Source organism: Suricata suricatta, chromosome 1, assembly GCF_006229205.1.
Source record: "Suricata suricatta isolate VVHF042 chromosome 1, meerkat_22Aug2017_6uvM2_HiC, whole genome shotgun sequence".
NCBI classification, from domain to species: Eukaryota; Metazoa; Chordata; class Mammalia; order Carnivora; family Herpestidae; genus Suricata; species Suricata suricatta.
In genome coordinates this window covers 81,821,384-81,845,776 of record NC_043700.1, presented here as the reverse complement: position 1 = coordinate 81,845,776, position 24,393 = coordinate 81,821,384, and the positions used below count along the sequence as shown (strand labels likewise).

At 40.0% G+C, this 24,393-nt stretch overlaps 2 protein-coding genes across 5 annotated transcripts in view; one reads left to right on the top strand and one right to left on the bottom strand.

Annotated features, from left to right (window-relative positions):
• Window positions 1–7,797: 7,797 nt before the first annotated feature.
• On the bottom strand, window positions 7,798–13,180 carry NDUFC1 (NADH:ubiquinone oxidoreductase subunit C1). The gene is made up of 4 exons (XM_029940862.1): window positions 13,069–13,180; window positions 12,629–12,732; window positions 10,543–10,622; window positions 7,798–7,957 (listed from the first exon to the last, which is right to left on the bottom strand). The coding sequence occupies exons 1-3, from the start codon at window positions 13,133–13,135 to the stop codon at window positions 10,563–10,565; spliced, it is 231 nt and encodes a 76-aa protein (XP_029796722.1). The 5' UTR covers window positions 13,136–13,180; the 3' UTR covers window positions 7,798–7,957; window positions 10,543–10,562.
• Window positions 13,181–16,985: 3,805 nt separating this feature from the next.
• The window catches only part of NAA15 (N(alpha)-acetyltransferase 15, NatA auxiliary subunit), a 72,919-nt gene continuing 65,511 nt past the window's right edge, over window positions 16,986–24,393 (top strand). For 3 of the 4 annotated variants that reach the window (XM_029940850.1, XM_029940847.1, XM_029940841.1), the window contains exon 1: window positions 16,993–17,374. In XM_029940850.1, the coding sequence (XP_029796710.1) occupies window positions 17,321–17,374 (54 nt within the window). In that variant the 5' untranslated portion in view covers window positions 16,993–17,320. Of the gene's footprint in view, window positions 17,375–24,393 lie in introns of all 4 variants that reach the window. The other variant, XR_003909211.1, reaches the window with a different exon arrangement.

Sequence of the window (24,393 nt, the reverse complement as noted above, 5' to 3'; positions counted from 1 at the left end):
TCTCAGCCGGGTCCCAGAAGCTAGCTGATCGCGCCTTCTTAGACAAGGGATTGGAAACCGAGAAGTCCCCATCACCTGCCTGCCCCAATGAGTGGAGCTCCACAGGACAGGCTGGAAATGTTTAGGGATTCGCGTCGTGAATACGATAGATACGGTTTATCATGCGGGATGATATCTGAGCCCATTTTAAGTCACACAGTCCGTTAGCTTTCCCTGGAGTGGAGAGGCTAGCGAGAAGTTTCCTGGAGATGGAGTCAGGAGAGGAGTAGTGGGTGATGTTCAGAATCCTAAGAAAACTCCCAGGTAATAGTTGAATCTCTAGACAATTCACTGTTACAAAGACCTTAAATATAAACTCCAAAAATGCTGTATATTCCTCTCTTGGGTGTGAAATTCATATTTCCATATGAGCAAAAAATGCTGAATTATTAGTTTCTTACCCCAGATTTCAATTTCTTGCCTCATTGTGGCTATAAGAATTTGTCATGATTTGGATATGGAAATCAATAATTTATGCTTACAGCATTTTTCTAAATGACTAATTTTTGGAAGATACGTTTCCTACTATAATAATCCCTCATTGGATCGCTGGGTGACTCAGTCGGTTAAGCATCCATCTGGCTCTTGATTTCAGCTCAGATCAGGATCTCAAGGTTGTGAGATCCAGCCCCACAACCGGCTCCTTGCTGACAGTTCAGAACCTGCTTGGGATTCTCTCTCTCCCTATCCCTCTGCCTCTCCCTTGCTCATGCTCCTCTCTTTTAAAAATACATAAATAAGCATTAAAAAACAATATTTATAACATTCCCTAATATATGTTTGGCATTTGAAAGTTTATAAAGCACTTACACATTATCTCCTTTAATTCTCATTTCAACCCTCTGAGGAAGATGGTAATCATTACCTTTGGCAAATGGCTTGGTGGTAGGGCGGAATCTTTAGGGACTGATGGTCATGAATTAAAAGAAAGGACATGATCATAGTTCTTCTAGTTTCAAGTTCTCTTGCATGTCACAGGCACATTTACTCATTTGCTATGTGAATAAACACTCCTCAGAGGTTCTACTTCTGTGCCTAACTCTAATAATATTTAACATACTCACAATTGAAGAATACAAAGTCAGAACTGGTTTTTTCATACTCAGAGGAGCTAGCCATCCCTAGTAACTAAACAATAAGAGCAATTAGGTAACTTGTAGCTACTTAGAGATCAAATTTAGATTTCCAACCAGCACAAGAAGGGGTTAGGACTCCACCAAGATATTGGTAGTCCTAAGAGTAGCAAGATGCAGATGAGTGCATTTTACTACCTTGGCCAGCATTAAGTACACATTCCCTGGCAACTAAGGATTAGCTATTCAAATGAATTAATGCATGCATTAAACTATTATTTAATGTGTTAGAAGGTATCCTATAAAAGGATTATTTCTGAGTAAACATTTCTAAATGATGGTGGCTCTCAGGACACTGTTCAAGGCTCCTCTTCAGAATCCAGCTGTATACCCAGAGTCTGGGTATAGTCTGAGGTCTTCTGGATCACCCCCAGGGCGCATAATATCCACCCAATCTCAGTCAGTCAAACTGTGTCTGTCAAAATGCTTACGGGATGGTAGGGACTCTGCTAGATGCGGGAGATTAGTTATTGTTTATTTCACAAGGCACTGTTCAAAAGGCATTATCCAAAGAATAAGATAAATTTTTGGCTATCACGTAGATGTTTTAGTTGCATATAAATGAGACATGGAACCAACATCTTTTCTAAGATGTAGCTACCAAGTCCACTATCAATGGGGCCAATGATCACAAATTAATAATAAATGTAATTGAGGGCTTTGTTAAAACCAAACTAGTTTTAACAATGCAAACCAACTGGTTTAAACTATGCAAGAATAACACACACTTATATATAGGACGTTTGAAGCTTTCCCCCAAGTATTGTCACATGTTTTTATACTCCATTCTAACAATCCCAAGGGATATTGGGTAATGTTGGGTAGCCTTTTATCACATGTGAGAAAAAGCGAGGTAGTATAATACTGTGGTTGAGCATGAGTTTGGGAACCAGATACCTGGTCTGTTTTCCTGGTCTGAATAAAATGTGGACAGTTTCTTTATTAATAGGGTTGATGCAGCTCTAAAGCACATTAGGTATGCAACATGCTCAGCTAATTGGAGGAGGCAATGATAGATTCTGACTTCCAGCCCAAGCTGGAGCTCAAGTCTTCCTTTACCTTTACCATATTCTGCTGTCTCTAAATGCACACATGACAGAATCCATTGTATACCACTCTCTTATTATCTGGCAAGATCTAGTAGGGAGCTTATCTTGTCCTGTCGGTTGGTTGTGGCCATACCAGCTGGGCAAGGCAAGATCTGTGAGATAAACCCTGCCACTCTCCAGATCCTTATCCATCTTAATTAAAAGTTCAATGCCTCTTTCCCCCCCTTTTTTTTTTCAAGTAAGCAGTATGCCCCCAAAGGGTACCCAAACTCACAACCCCAAGATCAAGAGCACCAAACTATACTGACTAAACTACCCAGGGTGCCCCAAGCTCAATGCCTCTTGGTTCGTAGGGAATTTTTTACCCACTCTACTGCTCCTGTAGAGTATGTGGCTTTCCATTTTGGTGGCAAACTGTTTCACATCTTGATGAAACACTTCCCTAGAGAGGACATGTCCATGGGTTGTCAAATTTACTCTGTGGCAAGCTGTTTCAAATGCAAGAGAATTTTAACACAGGTCTTTGTGATAAAACACTCTGAAAAGCTCAGACAACAATTTCCCAGCTATTAAGTCACATTGTTTATAATGCTGCCCTTGAGCACATCCTTGACATTTTTCTTGGTCTGGCTGGGTAAACAAGAATCAAGGGTCAGGAATAATTTGGCTTACCACCTAATCACAATTAGATGGGGTCCAATTGTGAGGCTCCCTAACTTCCTGTAATTAAGTGTGATTATATGGACTCCATCTAATTGTGACTGTTGACAAAGAAGATACTAGTCTTGAAAACATTCTGGTAAGGGTCTTCTACTGGAATACCAATCATACTTAGTCAAGGCTTAAGTGCTATAAATTAAAAAGCAATTTTCAAAGACTTAGTGATTTCCTGGGCTCCACCAAAAGTTAGAAACAGCTTTCGTTTTCATTTTTTTAACTAAAAAAATTTTTTTTAGAGAGGGAGCAAGCATGCACACACAAGCAGGGGGGAGGGCAGAGAGAGAGGGTGGTGGAGGCTCCATGCTCATCACGGAGTGTAAAGTCGGGCTCTAGGGGCACCTGGGTGGCTCAGTTGGTTAAAGCGTCTGGCTTCGGCTCAGGTCATGATCTGCAGTTTGTGGGCTCGAGCCCCGGGTCGGGCTCTGTGCTGGTGGCTAGCTCAGAACCTGGAACCTGTTTCGGATTCTGTGTCTCCCTCTCTCTCTGACCCTCCCCTGCTCAAGCTGTCTCTCTCTGTCTCTCAAAAATAAATAAAAAACATTAAAAAAAAAAAAAAGTGGGGCTCTATCCCATGCCCTGAGATGATGACCTGAGCCAAAACCAAGTGGACGGAAAACCGACTGAGTGACCAAGGTACCCCACAGGTTTGCTTTTATTCACAACAAATTCTTAGGCTATCATCTGTACCTCCAACAGATCAATATAAAGTGAAACAATTTAGACTATCTATGGAGACAAACTGGCAGATAAGCACCCTTTTGATGGCCTAAAATATACAGATGAAGTGAAAGGGAAAGTAATCAGGTAGTAAATACTTGAGTAACACGAGATCCCCTAATACTTCTGTATAATTTTCCTGAAGTAATTGTATCAGGTACTACAAATTTGGCTGGCTTAAATCAACAGAAATAGATTCGCTCACAGTTTGGTGCACTCAAAAGTCTGAAATCAAAGTGTCAGCAGGGCCACGCATCCTTGGAAACCCGTAGGTGAGAAGCCTTCTTTGCCTTTTCTAGCTTCTGAGTTTGCAGATAATCCTTGGTTTGTATATGCTTGATTCCAATCTCTGCCTCCAACATTACATGGCTGTTTTCTCCCTGTCTGTCTGTGTTTCTTCTTCCTTTTTTTTTTTTTAAATAAGGTTTCATTTTTAAGTAATCTCTACATCCAATGTGGGGCTTGAACTCACAACCCTGAGATCAAGTCACATGCTCTTCCAAATGAGCCAGCCAGGAGCCCCTGTGTCTGTGTCTCTTTTCATAAATATACCAGTCATATTAGATTAAGGGTCCACCTTCTGTATAAACTCCTCTTAACTAATTACATCTGCAACCACCCTATTTCCCAATAAGGTCACATTCTGATATACTGAGGGAAAGGACTACAACCTATCTTTTAGGGGGACACAATTCAACCTATAGTTTCCTATACTTGCAACCAAGTTTATAAAGCCTGTTCTTTCCATGGCAACTTAAGAAGAATAATTTAGGTGCACCTGGCTGGCTCAGTCAGAAGAGCGTGCAACTCTTGATCTTGGGGTTGAGTTTGAGCCCTACATTGGGTATAGAGCTTACTTAAAAATAAATGAATGCAGGCCACCTAGGTGGCTTAGTAGGTTGAATGTTCAACTCTTGATTTCGGCTCAGGTCATGATCTCATGGCTTGTGAGTTCAAGCCCCACATCAGTGCTGTTAGCACAGAGCCTGTTTGGGATTCTCTCTCCCCCTCTTCCTCTGCCCCTCCTCTGATCGTGCTCTCTCTCTCAAAATAAACACTTAAAAATTAAAAAAAAATAAATGAATAAGTAAATAACTACCTCACAGATACTAATTCTGAAAAAACGTCTACCTTATATGGACCAAATAAAAAATTTGATGCTATTTGACAAGGGATTTTGTCATCTCCTCCTCCTCCTTCATCTAAGTTTATTTATTTATTATGAGAGAGGGAATCAAATGGGGAGGGGCAGAGAGGAGAGAGAATCCCAAGCAGGTTCCACACTATCAGTGCACAGAGCCTGGAGCCTGACATGAGTTCAAGTCCTATGAACCATGAGATCCTGACCTTAGCTGAAATCAAGACTCACATGCTTAACCAACTGAGCCAAGCAGGTACTCTTGCACCTTTTGTTTTATGGATCTCTTACATCATTACTAAAGAAACCATCATTTGACCACAGACCCTCTTAGGAATTTAGAATCAGAATGATTCTTGTTCAATCCAGCTACACTCTTGAACTGAGCTGTAAGTCTAGGAACTATTGACTGTGGCCTCTTACAATGTGGATTGAGCTAGAAAAGAAAATTGTGCAAAGAAAACAGATACACAGACAACAGGGCTAAGAGCAAGAGTCTTGATAACATTTGAGTTCCAGACCTGTTATTCCTGGCCCAGGTGCGTTCCCGTTCTTGGTGTCTGTGAGTCACTCTGTATCCTCCTAACCTTTTTTGTAGCTTAAGATAGTTTAAGTTAGGTTTCAATATTTCAATATTTAACTTAGAAAGCATTTTTACCAGTACCACTGTGTGCACAACTCTAGGTTAGTCAAAGAATCATTTACATCTGTGTTATCCAATAAACCAGCTACCAGCCTCGTGTGGCTATTTAAATTAATGAGAATTAAATACTTAAAATTCAGTCACATTCATTGCATTCCAAATGCCCAACAGTCACAAGGGATTATGGCTACTATATTGCATAGCAGACAAAACATTTCCATCAATACAGAAAAGTTCTTTGGGACAGCCCTGGCCTTCAGGAATGGCTCCCCCTGCAGTCATGCAGGCCTAGTCAAGGTGAAAGTCCACACAAGGTAGCTAGATTTGCAAGGCCTGTCATAAGGTTGATGTGGTTTACTATACTATTTCCAATTAAGATTACCAGTTTCTGGAATCTCAAGTGTCTTAAAGTCCTCAATTTTCCCTTTCGGGAGGTGACTTTTTAAGCATTTCTTTCAGCAAAACGTTCCTTGATACCTATTACCATGTGATAACATTAGTTCCCTACTGCTGCTATAGCAAACTGTTTTAAAACAACACAAATTTATTATCTTAGCTTTTTTTCAGATGAGAAAGCCAACACAGTTCTCAGTGGGCTAAAAATCACGGTGTCAGCAGGACTGTGTTCCTTTCTGGAGGCTCCAGTGGTGAATTTGTTTGACTTTTCCATTCTTTGGCTCTTGGACCCCGTTCACCTTCAAAGCTAGCAATGGTCAGCTGAGTCTTTCTCATATGACATCACTGACACACTCCTGTGCTGCCTCCGCTTATAAGGAACCTTGTGATTTCACTAGGCCCAATCAACTAATCCAGGATAATCTCCCCCCTAAGTGACAGCTGATTAGCAAACTTAATTCCATCTGTAATCTTAATCCCCCTTTGCCATATAATCTAACATAACACAGATTCCAAAGAGTAGGTAATAGTCATCTTTGGGGATCCATTATTCTATCCACTACAGTGCCGCTGAGTGTATCACTCTTCACCTCTGGGGTCTGCATTTGTAAAATTATGAGACTGGTCAATATAACCCGTAAGGTCCTTTCCAGCTCTATCAGCTAGGACATCAAACTACCAAAAGTTGATGGTAACTATTATAGCTGGTCTTAATTTACTGGTTGCATCAAATAACTAATCTGAAATAATTTTAACTCTGAATTGATATTCAGAAGTGACTTTCAAAGATATTAGGCCATGAATCTCCAAGAATAAATGTTGGCCACAGCCCCGAACACACACAAAACCAATTATAACACAGTCTTTCCATTTAACATCAGAATAGACACAATGAATGTTTAAAAGTATGGTACACTGTTTAAATCACAAGTTAATGAAGTGGCATATAAATAAATTTTAACTGATAAGTAAATCTTAAGCTGATACACAAGAAAAGTGTTTTTTGTTTTTGTTTTTTCCCCATAAGAAAGGGTTTCAATGAGGGATAAATGAAATGTATCTTATTTTGTGCCTATTAACTCTCCTTCCCCTTCCTCCTTTGCTTAAGCAGTCGAGTTTTCTAAGTCATATTACAAAAAGGAACAACAAACTGCTTTGTCATAACTGGCGAGTACAAAAGTCACCCAAAAGACAATCATTCAAATTCAAGGAGATGGATTCAGAACAAACCCTACCAGAATGGCTCTTCCAGAGGAAAACAGTGTTTAGGCTCTTCTGTATTTTGAGTAATAAAGTAGTTCTGTCACCCTGACACTCAAGAATGTTTGAATGAGAAATAAAAAGTTGATGTAAGGAAGGGCGCCTGGGTGGCTCAGTCGGTTAAGTCCCTGACTTCAGCTCAAGTCATGACTTCATGGTTCGTGGGTTTGAGCCCCACGTCAGGCTTTGTGCTGACAGCCTGGAGCCTGGAGCCTGCTTCAGATTCTCTGTCTGTCTCTCCCTCTCAAGAATAAATAAATAAGCATTAGGAAAAAAAAAAAAAGGATACAAAAAAGAAATCCTTCAGCCCTGATTTTTTATTCTATCTCTTTTTAATTAAAAAATATGTTTTTTTACATTTTATTTATTTTTGAGAGACAGAGAGAGACAGAGTGTGAACAGTGGAGGGGCAGAGAGACAAAGAGACACAGAATCCGAAGCAGGCTCCAGGCTCTGAGCTGTCAGCATAGAGCCTGATGTGGGGCTCCAACCCACCATCCGTGAGATCATGACCTGAGTTGAAGTCAGATGCTCAACCGATGGGATCACCCAGGCGCCCCTTATTCTATCTCCTTAATAAATTTTCTTACCAATGTTTCTTAATTACCACTGGCCCTGTTATCAGATGGTACTTTCCACATAAAAATGTTTCTATAAGCATACCCTAGAACTGACATTTTCGACACATTGTCACAACATATATAATGTGAAGAACACAGAATTATTTTTATTTTTTCATTTAATGGTGCAAAACACAAATGCTGACTTGACATTCATTCACATGTAACTTTTTCTCTCACATTTACAACTCGACAGATTGGTGAATCCAAAGGAACTGGTATAATCACTATATGCAGCACACCTATAATGAAGAGAAAACAATTAAAACTAGAGCATTAACCAGCAGAAATAAAATATTAAAATTAAACCATTCTAAATAATTCACCTTAGAGCATCTTGGAAAGTCTAGAAAACAAATCCGGAATAAAGAGTATCAACCTTTTATTTGACTTAAGTTTTAGCAAAAAATATTCTCTGTGACCTATAAGAAAGTAGCAAAAGCATCTTGATCTAAATACCTATTTCATTATCTCTTGACTGGCTAAAGTAGTGACAGCAAGGTGATATCAATAGGAAAAAAAGAAATAAACATTTTGGATAATCAAACCCTACAGAGCTGAGTTTGAGAGTTAAGTCTTTTTTAAAAAGTGTATGCTAGTACTTACTATTTTATTATCAAGCAGATGTAAGTTACCTACTTTGATCAACCTAATCCATGAAAGTTGAGATATATGAGTGAGTTTTCATTCTACAAAAGGATTAATACAGAATTTCTTTTTTTTATTTTTTGTTATTTAAATTTTTATTAAAATGACACTTACATGTGATTTATTTGGAAGGAGACAAATAGAACACTGGAATGAAACAGCAGCTAGTTTAATGTAAGGGGGTAAGAGAAGTGAATTAAACATCCTGTGATTATTTTGCATAGTTCAGAAAATAGAAGCTGAACTATAGGGATTTCACTTGGACTGATGAAGACTGTGCCTGTGGCATGGAACAACTTATGGTCTAGGAAGCCAAGGAGAAAAATGTGTTGGTTTCTGGATCTGAGAAAATAGGAATAAATATAAAATCAGGAATACTTGGGCATCAGAGAATAAAACTGATCATAAGGATCTAGATTTTTCTGGCTCCTCCCCCATGGCACAGAATTTCTTAAAAAGGATTTTCAGAGGGGCGCCTGGGTGGTTCAGTCAGTTAAGCATCCGACTTCAGCTCAGGTCATGATCTCATGGTTTGTGGGCTGGAGCCCCACATCGGGCTCTGTGCTGACAGCTCAGAGCCTGAAGCCTGCTTTGAATTCTGTGTCTCCCTCTCTCTGCTCTTCCCCTGCTAGTGCTCTGTGTCTCTTTCTCTCAAAAGTAAATAAGCATTGAAAAAAAAAAGGATTTTCAGAAATATACTATGTATATACAGATATATGTCAACATATAAACTCACTCTTTTAAAATCACAGAGTATGCAGAGTATAGTACCTTGTTTATAGATAAGACTTTATCAGAAACTGTCCAATTGGGTGTCAGTTGTAATGACAATCATAATGAAATGGTCATATGGTAAAAGATTTACTAACCTACTGTCCATATATATTGATCTATTCTACAAATATTAAATTCCCAGTAGGCCCAGGCACTGGACAACTTGCTGAGTGCATTATGACTAAAACAGACAAGGTTTGTGTTCTCATGGAATTGTATATGACAAATAGATAATATGTACACAAGGCGCACCTGGGTGGCTCAGTTGATTGTCAGATTCTTGATTTTGGCTCAGGTCATGATCTCACGGTTTGTGAGATCAAGCCCCAAATCAGGCTCTGCACTGACAGTGTACAGGTTCCTTGGGATTCTTTCTCTCCTCCTCTTTCTGCCCCTTCCCTACTTGCATGCCTGTTCTCTCTCAAAATAAATAAAAACTTCAAAAAAAAAAAAAAAGGAAATACATACACGAATAATAGCAACTTGTCTTCAGGGCTATGAAGTCACTGTAAACAGCACTACTAGATTTAATAAAAAATATGATTTTGGTTTCATTCTCAAACACAACATTCTTTGAACCTGGTCAAAGCATAATGATTAAAAATGATTATACTATGGGGCACCTGGGTGGCTCAGTTGGTTGAGCGTCTGACTTCGGCTCAGGTCATGATCTCACAGTTCATGTGTTTGAACTCTGCGTCAGGCTCTGTGCAGACAGCTCAGAGCCTGGAGTCGGCTTCGGATTCTGTGTGTCCCCCTCTCTCTGCCCCTCCCCTGCTCATGATCTGTCTCTCTCTGCCTCTCAAAAATAAAGAAATGTTAAAAAAAATTTTAATAAAAAAATAAATAAAAATGATTGTGCTAAAAAATGATTATGCTGAGAGACACTTGAGATAAGGTATTAAAATCCATAAATTTGTCATGGACAGGAATATAGGTGCCAAAAAATATAACTCAATAGGGGCACCTGGCTGGCTCAGTTAGAGGAGGATCTGACCCTTGATCTTGGTGTTGTGAGTTTGAGCCTTATCTTGGGTATAGAGATTACTAAAAATAAAAATTAATAAATAAAAAGGTATAGGGGCACCTGGGAGGCTCAGGTGGTTAAATGCCCAATTCTTGATTTTGGCTCAGGTCATGATCTCACAGTTTGTGAGATTGAGCCCTGCATTGAGCTCTGTGCTGACAGCACAAAGCCTGCTTAGGATTCTCTCTCTCCGTAGTTCTCTGCCCCTGCCCTGCACTCTCTCTCATGTGTGTGCACACACTTTCTCTCTCAAAATAAACATGAAAAAAAGTCTAAAATACTTTAAAAAGAAGTATTAAAAACAACCAAAATGCACTATTTAGAAAGACGTCAAATTAAGTTGCATAATTTATTAATCCTATAAAATTGCATACTTACTATATTAGTATTTCAATAGTTTATTCCAACCCATTTCTTCTTTTATACTCTGAAATATCTTCATTATATTGTTTGATGAGCTACAGTAGGGAACAACTAAAATTAGAAATGTAATCTTCCTGGCAATTTAAAAGAAGAGGCTAATTAATGATACTTCTGTTGGGTATATAAGAGGTATACAAGAGAAATGAGAATAGGTTAAAGGAAATTACAACTATTCTACAGTTCGGGGAGGGAACAAGGCACTGGGACCTGGATCTGCTTTTCTAAACAAAGTTGGAAAAGCAAAAAATAATTACAACTATTCTAGTTAAAAATAAAAGACTAAGAGATGTGGGGCGCTTGGGTGGCTCAGTCAGTTAAGCAGCTGACTTCAGCTCAGGTCATGATCTCATGGTTCAGTTCATGGGTTCAAGCCCCACATTGGGCTCTGTGCTGACAGCTAGTTCAGAGCCTGGAACCTGCTTCAGATTCTGTGTCTCCCTCTCTGCCCCTCCCCCACTCACTCTCTGTTTCTCTCTGTCTCAATAATAAATAAAAACATAAAAATAAATTAAAAAAGACTCAGAGATGAAAAGTCCAAAAACTATGAAGGCATACACTTGTTCACTTAAGTCTAGCATGCTAAATTTGAGACAGCAGCTCTCACAAGTTTAAATTCAACTTTCTGCCAAATAAATTATTTCATTCAGGGGGTAACTAAAATAATAAATAAGTTACCATAGAGGAGCTAAACCAACACAACCAACCAGAACTCAGTTCTTAAATGAGGTCGGGTTGGTTGGTGGGTGTGTTATATTTCTAGCCTAAGAAGTTTGATACTGTGAGTGAATGATCAACCCCATCCCCGAACTATATGAGTATTAATTAGACGTTGTGGGAGATAAACACTTTCTTAAAACCACTGTCTAACAGAATATGACAGAATAGCCAAACAATGGTTGATACAGGGTGACATTTGCTGCAATTGAAGATCCAATTTCAATCAGAGCTCTCAGCAGCAATCAAGCTTTTCGGAGAAAACTTTAAAATTTCATTGCAACAAATTATTATTTTAAAAAGGATAAGGTACTGTTGTTAAGTTATAAAAGACTTTCAACATCTCTTACTCCTTCCCATGTCAACAAGCCATTTTATACCTTTTTTTTTTAAGTTGGCTTCAGAGCCCAATGCAGGGCTTGAACTCACAACTCTGAGGTCAAGACCAGAGCTAATATCAAGAGTTGGACGCTTAACTGACTGAGCTACACAGGCGACCCTCAACAAGCCATGTTACTGAGAAAAACCAAAATAAGAGACCTAAGAGTCAGAGGTGGAAAGAAGCGAAAGAAACCGGAAACTCATTAGCTACAAAATAAAACATTTCAAATACTGATGTAGTACAGATACTCTGAGTCAACTTTAAAAAAAATTACAGAGAGGCAGCATTTCCCTGCCTTAAGTGTAACTTAAGTAGTCTATAGTGTAACTCTTAAGTCAGGAGAATGGGTTTCAGCAAACTAATTTCTCTCAAGTGTATAAAGTCTCATGTGTATAAAGTCAACAATATTAGTACCTACCACATAGTGTTGCTGGAAAGATTAAATGAGTTTTTACATGTAAAGGCATAGTGTAAAGAGTAAAAAAAAAAAAGTGCAACACACTAAGTACCATTTCCAACAACGTATTTATGCAAACATTGAATAAAATCTTATGATTTGGAAGTCTAGTGGGATTTAATTTGTATAGCTTATTCATTGATGATTTGTCCCAATGGCACCTGAAAAAAGGTGTCTTCGTAAAACCCAATCAGCCTCCATCTTCATTAGGAAACAAAGTATAATATTTAGTAAAACTGCCATTCATCGCAAAACCACGCTAGTTAGTAATGAATGACAGAAATTTCAGCTTCATCATATCCTCTCAACACCACTGAAATCTTTAATACTTATTTTCAGTCTTTGGGACTTCCTTTATGAAGAGATACGTAATTAGCAATTACATACACATCTACTGGATGGGAGATTTGCGCAGCAGCAATCTCACACTGCCATTTCTCCTCCCCACTGGCTTGGGGTCGCATGACATTAAGGGAGTAAAAACTCACATAGATCCACAAGAAGACGGAGGTGCCCAAGGTCAGGCCAACCTTCAGCCAGTCAGGTCTGTCATGTGGCGGCTCCCGAACGTAGAACTTTGATCTTGCTGAAGCTGAAATGGGTCAGAGTCCGTAAACCTATAACGTATTGCCTTGTAGTAAAAACCCTAACATTTACCTTTTATTGCATTTAATTCTCCCTTCACCACTGCCCTCCCCCAGTTAAACAGCCCAGGAAATAGGTTCAGAGTTGTCGAGTGGCATTTAGGGGAGGGTCGGCGGCGGACGGTGCGGAGCCCGGAGTCAGGGCTGAGATCGGGACGCAGGCCGGCGAAGGTCACTGCATGACGAGCCCAGGCCGCAGCCGCCCCTCCTCCTGCGGGCTGGGTTCACCATGCGAGTGGCAGACAGCGGAGGTCGGGTCTGCCTGAGCGAGAATGGACACTCACAGCCACTTAGGATCCTGGCCGGTGCCAGCAGCTTGGAACACCGGCGCAACAACGCGGGAGGCGCCATCTTGCTGGGCTGGGCTCCGCCTTTCTCCAACCCCGTCTTCCCCGGAGTCGGCGCCTGGCCGAGCGCCCCCTGGCGGAACAAAGTGCGGGACTCGCCGTGCAGCAAGTCGACTGCGTCGAGGTGTTGACTCTGGAGAATCCTGGTTGTAGCAAGGTACTCTAGCTCTATTAGTCTGAGCCTTCTGTCTATAAAATGAGGTTAGAGAGTAAATGAGTAAAAGGGGGGAAAGGGAAGTTTATCCACTTATCTGTCCTCTGAGAGTTTATTTCAGGCCTCTGCTCCATGGATACTCAAGAGATATACTAAAATCTTGCTACATGAGCCAGAAAACTGAAAATGAAGTGTCGTGTTGAATAACAACTAGCACCTTGATTGACTTCTGTGTTCCAGACACTGCATTATGCATCACATGGTTTACATGCGTTGTCTCATTTCATCTTAACAATGACCGCTTGATATGCCTTATTATCCTCAGTGTACAGATGAAACTGGAGGAAGGCAAGTTACTCATCCAAGATGAAATATATTTCCAAAGACCTCTCAACAGTTCCTAAAAGTCTGTTCACATGTGACACTATCATAGTAAAGCCTCACAACGCTGTGGGGAAGAGACTCTTCATATTTTGAAAGTGCTTTGATTGGTTCAGGCTGAGGATCCCACAGCCTGAGGAAGTGGGATTCAGACTGTGGTCTTCAGACCCCATATCTAGTGATCCTTGTTAGCCCACCTAACAGGCTTGGGCAGTCCCCTGGGCCGTAAGCTGTAGAACAGGGTTCAAAGTGTCAAGTTCAAACTGCCATTTCTGTAGACCATCTTTTAGCTGTTGATTTTTAGGCAAATTAATCTCTCTATGCCTCAGTTTTACAGTTGTAACATAAAACCTATCCTATAGAGTCCTTGGGAAGCTCAGAAAGTGTTTGGTAGTTGTAAACAATTTGTTTTGAGCTACCAAAGACATTGTATTGATAATAAATATCTTTCACAATTAAGCCAGATTTTATACATTCAATTCTCAATTCAATCTGATTTCTAAAAGACTGTGAAAATATGTATATAAGTAAAAGAAATAATAAATTTTAATACTTTAACCCTTTAAACTTAAGGCCATCTAGAAGCACAATGAATGTCAGGAAATCTCTTTTCCTTTCTTTCCTTTATTTATTTTTTTCTATTTTTTAAATTTTTACTGTTTTTATTTATTTTAGAGAGAGAAAGAGAGACAGCATGAGCAGAGGAGGGTCAGAGAGAGAGAAGGAGACACAGAATCTGAAGACAGGTTCCAGGCTCTGAGCTAGCTGTCAGCACAGTCTGATACGGGGCTCGAACCCACGACTCATGAGAGCATGACCTGAGCGAAGGTCGGACACTTACCTAACTGAGCCACCCAGGCGCCCCCTTTCCTTTTTTAAAGTGAGCTCTATGTCCAATGTGGGGCTTGAAGTTACCACCCTGAGATAAAGAGCCATATGCGCTATTGACTGAGCCAGCCAGGTGCCCAACCTCTGTATAGTTTCTTTAGCAAGGTCATTGGGGTAGGGGGGAGATTTTAACCAAAAATTATTGACTGAAGAGTAAAATAATTGTACTATGCTTTTAGGTTCCTTTTTACATGTAGCTGATAGCTAACTAGATTGCTAATCTGTGAGTCACATTACAGTTTGTAACCTAATTTGAGCCTCCAAGACTCATGCTCAAGTAAGCAAACCACCCAACTAATATGCTGAGTCAGTTGTTGGTTCTCAACTTCTTGTCCACTCAGCAACCTGACAGTTGTATATTCTTTCTACATCATCCCTTGGAAGCTTGTCCTGACAGGTTTTGCTAGTATCCAACAAGTTGAAACAGAAGTTATGTTTAGTCAGAGCATGCAGAGCCAGTAAGCAAATTACTAATTTCAGTACTGCTGTTGGAAAAAGGCTGTTTTGTTCTTTTGGTCCCTGTATCCTTTTACTAGTGTGTATTTTGGGAAAGTGATGAAATATAAGCACATTCCTCTCAGCATGTTAGAGCTGATGGAACCCTACACTTGGAGTAGGCAGCTGTAGGTGAAACTCCATCTTGAGAAAAATCCTGATGAAGCAATTCCAGCCAGGAGCTAGTAGCTATGATATTTTGGTAGAAATTGCTACAGGAAATTCATGTAAGCATTTCTGGAACTTGAATGCTAAAACCTTAGTTATGACCCAGGAAAAAGGCGAGAGCATTTGAGTTAGTAGCTAGAAAAACAATGTTCGAGTCCTAGATTTTTCTACTGGGTAACATCTTACTTGACTCACACTTCTTATTCCCAAGAAGGGTTAAAGAAGAGCAAGAGTTGAAAACAATATAAAATAGAATATCAGTACATATATGTTTATTGATCTATGATGCATGAGAACATTTTTTTTATTTTTGAGAGAGAGAGAGAAGAGAGAGAGAATGAGTGGGGGAGGGGCAGAGAGAGAGAGAGAAAGAAGAGAGAGAGAGAGAGAGACAGAGACAGAGAGAATTCCAAGCAGGCTTCCCACTGTCAGCATGGAGCCTGATTTGGGGCTCGAACTCAGGAACCGTGTGATCATGACTTGAACCGAAACCAAGAGTCAGACGCCTAACTGACTTAGCTACTCAGGAACCTCGATGCATGATAATATTGCACATCAAATTCAGGATCTGGAGAGGGATGCAGTTCCTGATGTACCTGCGAATTTTTATTTAAAAAAACAATCAGAAGCAATCACAAAATGTTAACATTTGTTAAATCTGAGTGACAAATATATAGACTTTTAAAATGTTGTATTTCTATCAATTTTAAATACTTAATGATGAAGACATACAAGTGTCAATAGAGAATGTCTTAAGTATATGAAAAGGGAGAATTTTCACTCTACATGTCCCTTTCATAGTATTAAAGCTGAGAGGTTATTTTTTATGGTTAATTTTTTTGTGTGTGAATAGGCACTTTGGCAATAGTGATATGCGAATACTTGAGGTAAGATGAACGAACTACTAACCATCCTCCTTCTCCTCCTCCTCCTAATATACACGGATGTGTGACAGGCCACATTCGGTATCTAGTCTGATCTTGCCTACTGCAGCAGTTCTCTAGTATCCTTGCCTGATATTCCGGTTTTCAAGATTTGAAGATTTCTGGTGATGGGGAGTTCAACACAATATTAAGCACTAGCTTTAAGCCAGGTCTACTGGAGTCAATGTCCCGGAACTCTCCATACCCCAAGGTGACTCCAACAGCCACTAACCCTATATTGTATGGATTCAACGACTAAATAAAACACTTTAACTTTCTGGTGTTTCTTTTGCAGTACAAACATGGCGCTTCGGATATAGCTATCTTTCCAGGCTCACCTTAGGCAATAGACTACGTCACCGATACTCCAGCCATGCCCATTTAATTGGTAAAGCTCTTTCACGGTTTTCAGACACCATTAAGCCTCTCCTTTCCATATTTGTTTATAAGTCCCCCTGGGGTGAAGTCTTCTTTCCTTTCCACTTCTGCTTCTTACTTAATTAGGCACTTCACAGTCAAACGCAGAACTTCTTGAACACCTGCGTTTCATGCTCAAAATGTGATCATAGAGGCTGGGAAAAGCTACCCAGTGAATGAAAGCCCACTCCAGCAGGAAAAAAATCGAAAGGCTGTTTGAGTTGGAGGCGGCCAGAAACGCACTTAGCCGCCGTACCCCTCAGCGCCTCCTAGACACTCAGATGTCAGGGATGGGCGGGACCTGCCGCGACCCCTCCGGTCTCCGCCCACCGGCCGGCCTCCAGGTTTCCCAGCAAGCTCTGGAACAGAGGAGGTGGGGAAAGGAGGTCATCGCGCCTGCGTGCTAGGAGCTGTGACCCGGGTGGGAAAGCCCTCCGCGTCCGCCATTTTGGCTGCCTCTGTCGGTCTGTTCAGTTACCACGTGAACCGCCGACGGAGACCCGTTGGGGGGTGGGGGGAGGCGGCGGCAGCAATAAGTGAGAAAGGAAAAAAGACAACGAAGGGAAGGGGGTGTCGGGTTGGGCGACGCGGTGACACTTGAGGCCTGGTGGTGGCGGCGGATCGGGGCAATTAAGGCTGAAGCAGCTAGGGCACGGCGGCGGTGGCGGTGGCGGCGGCGGCGGCGGCGGCGGCGGCGGCGGTGGTCGGACAAACAGACTGACCGAGCCGGGCGGTGGCGGGAGCAGCGGGAGGAGCCGGAACGATGCCGGCCGTGAGCCTCCCGCCCAAGGAGAACGCGCTCTTCAAGCGGATCTTGGTAAGTGTGTGACTCTGGGCAAGCTCTGGGGAGGATTTAGCCGGTACACGGGCCTGTCACCCCTAACCTCGGCCCGGCGGGCACCGAGCCACCTCCGCCAGGAACCCCGCCTTCGTACTCCTAGTCAAGCCCAATGCACCCCCTCGTGTCTTCCCTGTGGTTTCCACTTCACCCTGCGCGCCCCTGGCCACGGGCTTCCTCCTCCTGTTTCCACGCTTCGGAGGCCGTGGTTCCGGACTAGGCCCCGTTCTTCTGGCTTCTAGACTGCGGGTTTTCACCCGCCCCAAGTGAAAGGAGGACAGGCCGGGCCTTTAGCAGGGACGCGGGCAGGAGTCGCGGCCGGTGGGGGTTGGTGCGGGAACGCTGTCGGCAGATCAGGGTGGCTCCCTTGGAAGGAACAGGTGGTGCGGATGCGGCACAGCTCATTCATTGCCCAAGCGCGGCTCTCTCTCCATCGTCCGTCCTTCCCTCTTCCTCTGGTGATATTCACCTGTCCCCTCCCGGTCCGGGATCACTGAATGACCTGGAAGGAGGAAAGGAAGCCTTCTAAACGACTCCCTTCTTGTAGTCCGTTTCGTACTTGAGTTTGCAGATTTTCAGCTTTTCCCCCCTCCTTTCTGGATGGAGCTGGGAAGGGGTATTTATTTCCTAGTTTGAGAGCGGGAAACAACCGTACCCCATACCCTCCTCTGGAGGTGGGGTCCATTGCGAGGGGATGGTCCAGTTGGAAGTGAAAAGTTTATGCAGTTTTTAGTTTAGATGTTCTTTCTTCGAGACTAAAGTGTATTAACACTGATGCAAAAATTTAGCAAAGACAACATAAGAGCTTTAGAGATGGACCTTTTTGACAGTAGCTCGAACTCCCTTACTTTCTATATTTCAAATGTGTGCAGTTTCTTTTTTTTTCTTTTCTTTTTTTTGATATCTTAAAATGCAGTTATGCTCGGAAGGACTGTTTACATTGTAAAATACATTTTGTAGCCTTGGCGCTATAATTAATACATGTGGCACATTTTTGTTTGGCATGTAGTGTGTGGGTTGCCCCTTCATGCAGACATTTGTTTGTGAAAGGAACTTAAAACTTCGTGTGCACGAAAGTGTTAGCTTTTTTCCTTGCAGTTTCAATTTACATCACTTGTTAGAAAAGTAGAACTCTGAGGATCCAGTTTCCTAGAAATAGGAAGGAGTAATCCATGTTGAACTAACTTTGATTTCTTTTTTTTTTATGTTTATTTTTTGAGAGAGACACAGAGTGTAAGTGGGAGAGGGTCAGAGAGAGAGAGGGAGGCACAGAATTCGAAGGAGGCTCCAGGCTCTGAGCTGTCAGCACAGAGTCCTTTGCGGGACTTGAGCCCACAAACTGTGAGATCATGACCTGAGCTGAAGTAAGATGCTTAACCAACTGAGCCACCCAGGCACCCAAACTAACTTTGATTTTACAAAAATATCCACATACCTTACAGACTTAGTTAATTCACATTGAAAAAGTTGTCAGAAAGTCATACCCAATACCACACAACTTTTACCTTGAAATTTTATTGCCATTTTTTTTGTTTGTTTTACAGATAATGGGTGTAGATGGGACTATAGTATAGTTTTAACAGAACAATTTATTTACTTTTAAATCTTTTAAAAGACTAACTAGTGTGTAGGTTCGACTATATCATAGTTTTATGATAAAAATTGGTCTTAAATCTTCCTCATCAAACCTGTTTTTGAAAAAACTCAAGAAGAAAAGTTGAGAGAATACAAGGAGCTCATAAACTCTTTAGCTAAATTTAATGTGTAACATTTTGCCAGATTTGCTTTTTCTCTCTTAGAGTAAGTTGCAGACATAATATTTCAACTGTTAATGCTCCACAAATTTTTTGAGAATAAGGACATTGCCCTGTATAACCATAATACTGTTAACAACCATTTCCTGATACTGTGGAATATACAGTCCATATTCAGATTATCCTAGTTGTTAGGGAGCAGTTTTTAAACAATCAGATTTTTAATTTTGAGGTAACTGTAGATTCTCAAGTAGTTGAAGGAATAATGCAGATATCCCTTGTCCCCTTTCCCAGTTTCCCCAGTGCTGATGCCTTACAAAACTGTTGTTCAATATGGTAACATGGATACATTCTGCCAGTCTTACTCAGATTTCTCCAGTTACTCGTACTAATTTGTGTGTTGTATTTAGTTCTGTGCAATGTTATCACAAGTGTAATTCCATAACCACCACTACAGTCAATATGCAGAACAGGTTATCAGCACAAGGATCCTTGTGTTGTCCTTTTAGAACCACACCCCCCCACGTCCTTCCCATCCCCTCTACCCCCAGACTCTGGCAACCACTACTGTTCTATTCTCTATTTCTATAATTTTGTCATTTCAAGAACATTTATTGGAAAGAATCATACAGTATATAAGTTTTTAGGATTAGCCTTTTTTTTAATGCAACATAATTCCCTTGAGATTCATCCAAGTTGTTGGATGTATCAATACTTAGATTGTTCCTTTTTATTGATTAGAATTCTGTGATTAAAGATGTACCACAGTTTAACCATTCATAGAATAGCAATTTTTGATTAAGCATTTTACAGGTGTTTTTTTTTTCTGTTGGGATAGTGGGGCAAAACCTTTTAAGTTCATTGCCAAAATCAAAGTACTAAATGATTTATTGTGATAAGGTATATGCAGAAGAAATGTGAAAATTACTAAAGAAAAGGAGATATAATGTCATTGTTCTAGTACATTAGGAATGAAGAAAACATTACTAACCAAAAGTATAGTTAGTATTCACTCTTTCAAAATTGCTTTTGCTTCCTTGGTTTTTATGATGTGTTAGTTCTTTTGATTTTAAGCTCCCCTCTGCCCTCACCATCCCCCGAGTCCAAAAAGTTGGGCATACTCTAATGCCTGTAATAAGTGTTGCTAGGTTGGTAACTGTTAAATCATTCCATCAGTACTCTGTTTTTAAGCTGCTACTTTGTTAGTTGTGCCATAATTGCTTTTAGAAAATTTGTATAGGAAATGAAGTTAATTTTTAAATATTTGAAACCTCAATTTCAGAATAATGAAGTATCTGTTTGCCTCAATTTTTCAAAGGAAACTTCTTTTACACATCACTTAGCAAAAAGTTTCTGCAATGGATTTGCCTGGCTTGTTCTAGTTTAGTTGATACCTAAAATACAGTTTTGTGGCATGTTGGGCCCTTTTTTCATATATTACTTAACAGTTTTCTGCTAAAGAATTGTTATAAATTGGTCAGTGTCTGCAAAATGTGTCTCGTCTATAATTTGTCTAGAGAAAGGGCAGGGAGTGAATTTAATGGGATCTATATTATGTTTGAATTTAGTTTATTTTTAAAATTTTATTTATTTATTTATTTATTTATTTAGAGAGAGTGCACACAGAGGGGAGAAAGAGAAACAGAAAGAAAGGTAGATTATCCCAAGCAGGCTCCATGCTTAGTGCAGAGCCTGACTCAGACTCAGGGCTTGATCTCATGAACTCTGATCATGACCTGAGCTGAAACCAAGAGTCAGATGCTCAACCGACTGAGCCACCCAAAGTGATCCTATAACAGGTTAGTTTAAGGAAGAGTTATTGTTTACCAGAAGTATTTTTTTGTGTGTGAATTTTTTGTTGTTGTAATTAAACACTATATTAAGAATCTGAAAAACTTGAAAGTCATTAAAAAATTGTGACTTTGCCTACTTTTGATGCTGTTTATCTAAATAGTTAGGGGGTGTTACCAGATCTTTATACCACTCTTCTAGGATCTAGGTTAAGAGTAGGAAAAATGAGGTTGTCAGGGTGGAATGAAATCTATGTGTTTTTATTTTTATTATCCTTTTAAATATTTGTTTGTGGGATAGTGCACGTGGGGGAAGGGTAGAGAGAGGGAGACAGGATCTGAAGTGGGCTCTGTGCTGACAGCCTGACAGCAGTGAGCCTAATGTGGGAGTCGAACTCAACAAACCATGAGATCATGATCTGAGCTGAAGGCTGACGCTCGTCCGACTGAGTGATGCAGGTGCCCCTACACCTTTAGATTTTAGCCCAGTTGGACAAGTTGGATATACCCTAATGCCTTGCAATCAAGTGTTGCCGGGTTGGTGACTGTTGCTGCAGCTTTCCTCTCTTCAGATGGTAATGTGAAATATAAGGCAAAAAACCCAAGTTGGAAGTACTTAAAATATTGTACATCTTTCATCTATTTTTGGATTTTGCCTGAATGATTTATGTTGTTAGGTGAAAGTCTAGAGAACAGAATTTTTCTTTCCTAGAAAAGTGGTAAGAGAAGTCAGTATAGTATGGTATAGTATTTGTGATTTACTGAAAACTTACCATTTGTACTGCACAATTGAACTTTGTGCGGTGATTGAAATGCCCTGTATCTGCTCTGTCCAGTATGATAGCCATTAGCCACATGTGGCTATTGTACACTTGAAATATGGCTAGTGCAACTGAGGAATGGAAATTTTAAATGCAATTAACTTAAGTTTAAATTCAAATACAAATAGCCATATGTGGTGGTGTCTGGTTACCGTTTTGGACAGTGCACTTTGTGGATTCTCCTTTATTCTCAAAATTTCTCAAGGTGGGTAGATTTTTATTAAGGAAGCAGACTGAGATCAAGAGTAACAGTTAAGTAACAGTTTAGTGTTAGATTCAAGAATCTTTTTTTGTTTGTTAGCTTAGGGCTTCTATACCATATCTGCCTACTGTGTATCTGTTGGGGTGGAGGTTGTGTAGGGAGAGGGAGTTTGTTAATAAAGGTTTTGCAATAATTGTCATAAGTGGCTAGATGTATTGTAGGCACCCACACGTCATAGGAAAATTATTTCATATGATTTATTGCCTTTAGAAAAAGTTTTCTTTTTACATAAGTTAATAATACTTAGGTTGGATTTAGTTGCAGATAAAATTAAGATTAGGAATTGTTAAGTAAATATCCATACATACATGGAAGGTCAGTTGACTTAAATTTCTGTGTGACAATTCTAGTTTTGCAACTGAATGTCGACTGTAATCTTGAAATTGGTTTTAATATGCTTTTGGCTCTACTGCATGTGTTCAGAATGTAACAACAAAAATACCCAAAGAAATGGAAACAAAGTTTTACCTGCTAAGAAGTCCTTTTTCTTTTGTAACAGTAGATAATCAGATGTTTAAAGTAGAATAAATTTACCCTTGAAAGTGTACTAGAAAAGGAAATGCGATTTTGTATAATATAAATATAGTATATTCTTATAAAATACTCAAAATACTTTTACAAAGTCTAGTATATGTGCTGCCGAAGCAAGCATACTTTTTCAAAGTCTAAAAATCTTAGGATAAAAAAACTTTTGATAATGTAGCAAATTCAGTGTTTTGTTATATTTCTGCCCTAAATCCTTAATCCTTTCTGGAATAGAATGTAGTATGAATGAATAGATAAAGATATGTTCTTATTTAAGATGACAAAGCATATATTTTTTAAATGGGGTATTGTGTTAGAAACCTGAAATGTCTCAAAAGTGATTTTTGGGGGGTTAAGAAAGTGGGCTAAAGTACTTGTTTGTACATATTATTTGGAAAATAAGGTACTCAGGTTTGAAGTAAAAAAAGATCGGGGTGCCTCTGGCGGCCACTCAGGTGGCTTGGGTTCCTGAAGTCAACCCCTGAGTTGGGCTCTTTGCTGACAGAATGGAGCCTGCTTAGGATTCTCTCCCTCTCTCTCTGCCCCTCCTCTGCACACATTCCTCCCCCCTCAAAATAAAGAAATAAACTTAAAAAAAAAAGAACATTGATCACAGTTTAGTTTTTAATAGTAGTAGACAACTCTACATGTTCAGAAAAACATACAAAAGCTTAACAGGGAATTAAATGTTCGATTCTGTGGGTATTTCAAAGGCTTGCAGTCCTGGGTCTTTACTGGGGATAACAATAACTGAGTTATTTGATGATAGTAGAATTGCTGTGCTGACTGTTACTTTGAAGTACTGGTTGAAAGACAGTTTCTACGGAGACATACATGGTGCCCTGTGTGGTTGGCAGACTGGAGAACTACTGGCCAACCTGCTTTAGCTGAAGGGAATCTCTGTTTAGTGTGCATTTCTTTTAATATTTGCACTTCTGACAAGGTAGTTCTCGCAGAGCATTGATTCAAATATACCTTCTTTCTTCTTAAAAATGTTTTTGGACATAAAAAGCTAGGTTATATAAGGGATCATATGCAAAGGACTGTTTGTTCAGAATTTTCTTCCCCATATACCTATATGGCACAATTCTCTTAGAATTCTGTTCAGATATTCTCTAAATATTGTATAGAGCCCTTCTGTAACCAGAAGTCATTCTCAACTCTTTATTTTCTTCCTTACTTCTGTCTTTATCACTTTCTCACCTATGACATATGGGCAAGTAATAGGTTTTATCATTGTGTGTGTGTTTGTTTATTTTGAGAGTGTGGGGGCTGGGGGAGAGAATCCCAAGAAGTCTTTACCCTGTCAGTGCAGACCCCAACATGGGGCTTGAACTCACAAACTATGAGATCATAACTTGAACCAAAATCAAGAGTCAGACACTTAACCAGCTGAGCTACCAGGCACCCCTGTCATGTACATCTTCTACAATTAAAATAAAATATAAGTTTTATGTTGATAGGGACTTTTTTTCTGTTAATTACCATACCCTCCTTTGTTTGAGTAATTGAATTAGTATTTGTTGAACAAAATGAGTGTTAAAACAGTGACAAGAAACCTCTTTGGATTGTGTTCTTACATAAAGATTTTTGAGAAAGGGAGTTACTGGACCTTGGCATTGTAGAATACATTGGTACATGAGGTAATGGTAGGATGTCAGGCAGAACCTGTATTACCCGGTAAGACCTTAGAAGTTTCATTTAGGAATGAATCATACTATTAGTTTGTTTACATATCCTTTCCCCAGTCATAGGAACATAATAAGAGGAAATTTTATTGTTTCTGTTTTGGTTGTTTTAGCATTGGAGGAAAAATGGCATCTGGATTAAATGAGGATGTTTGTCG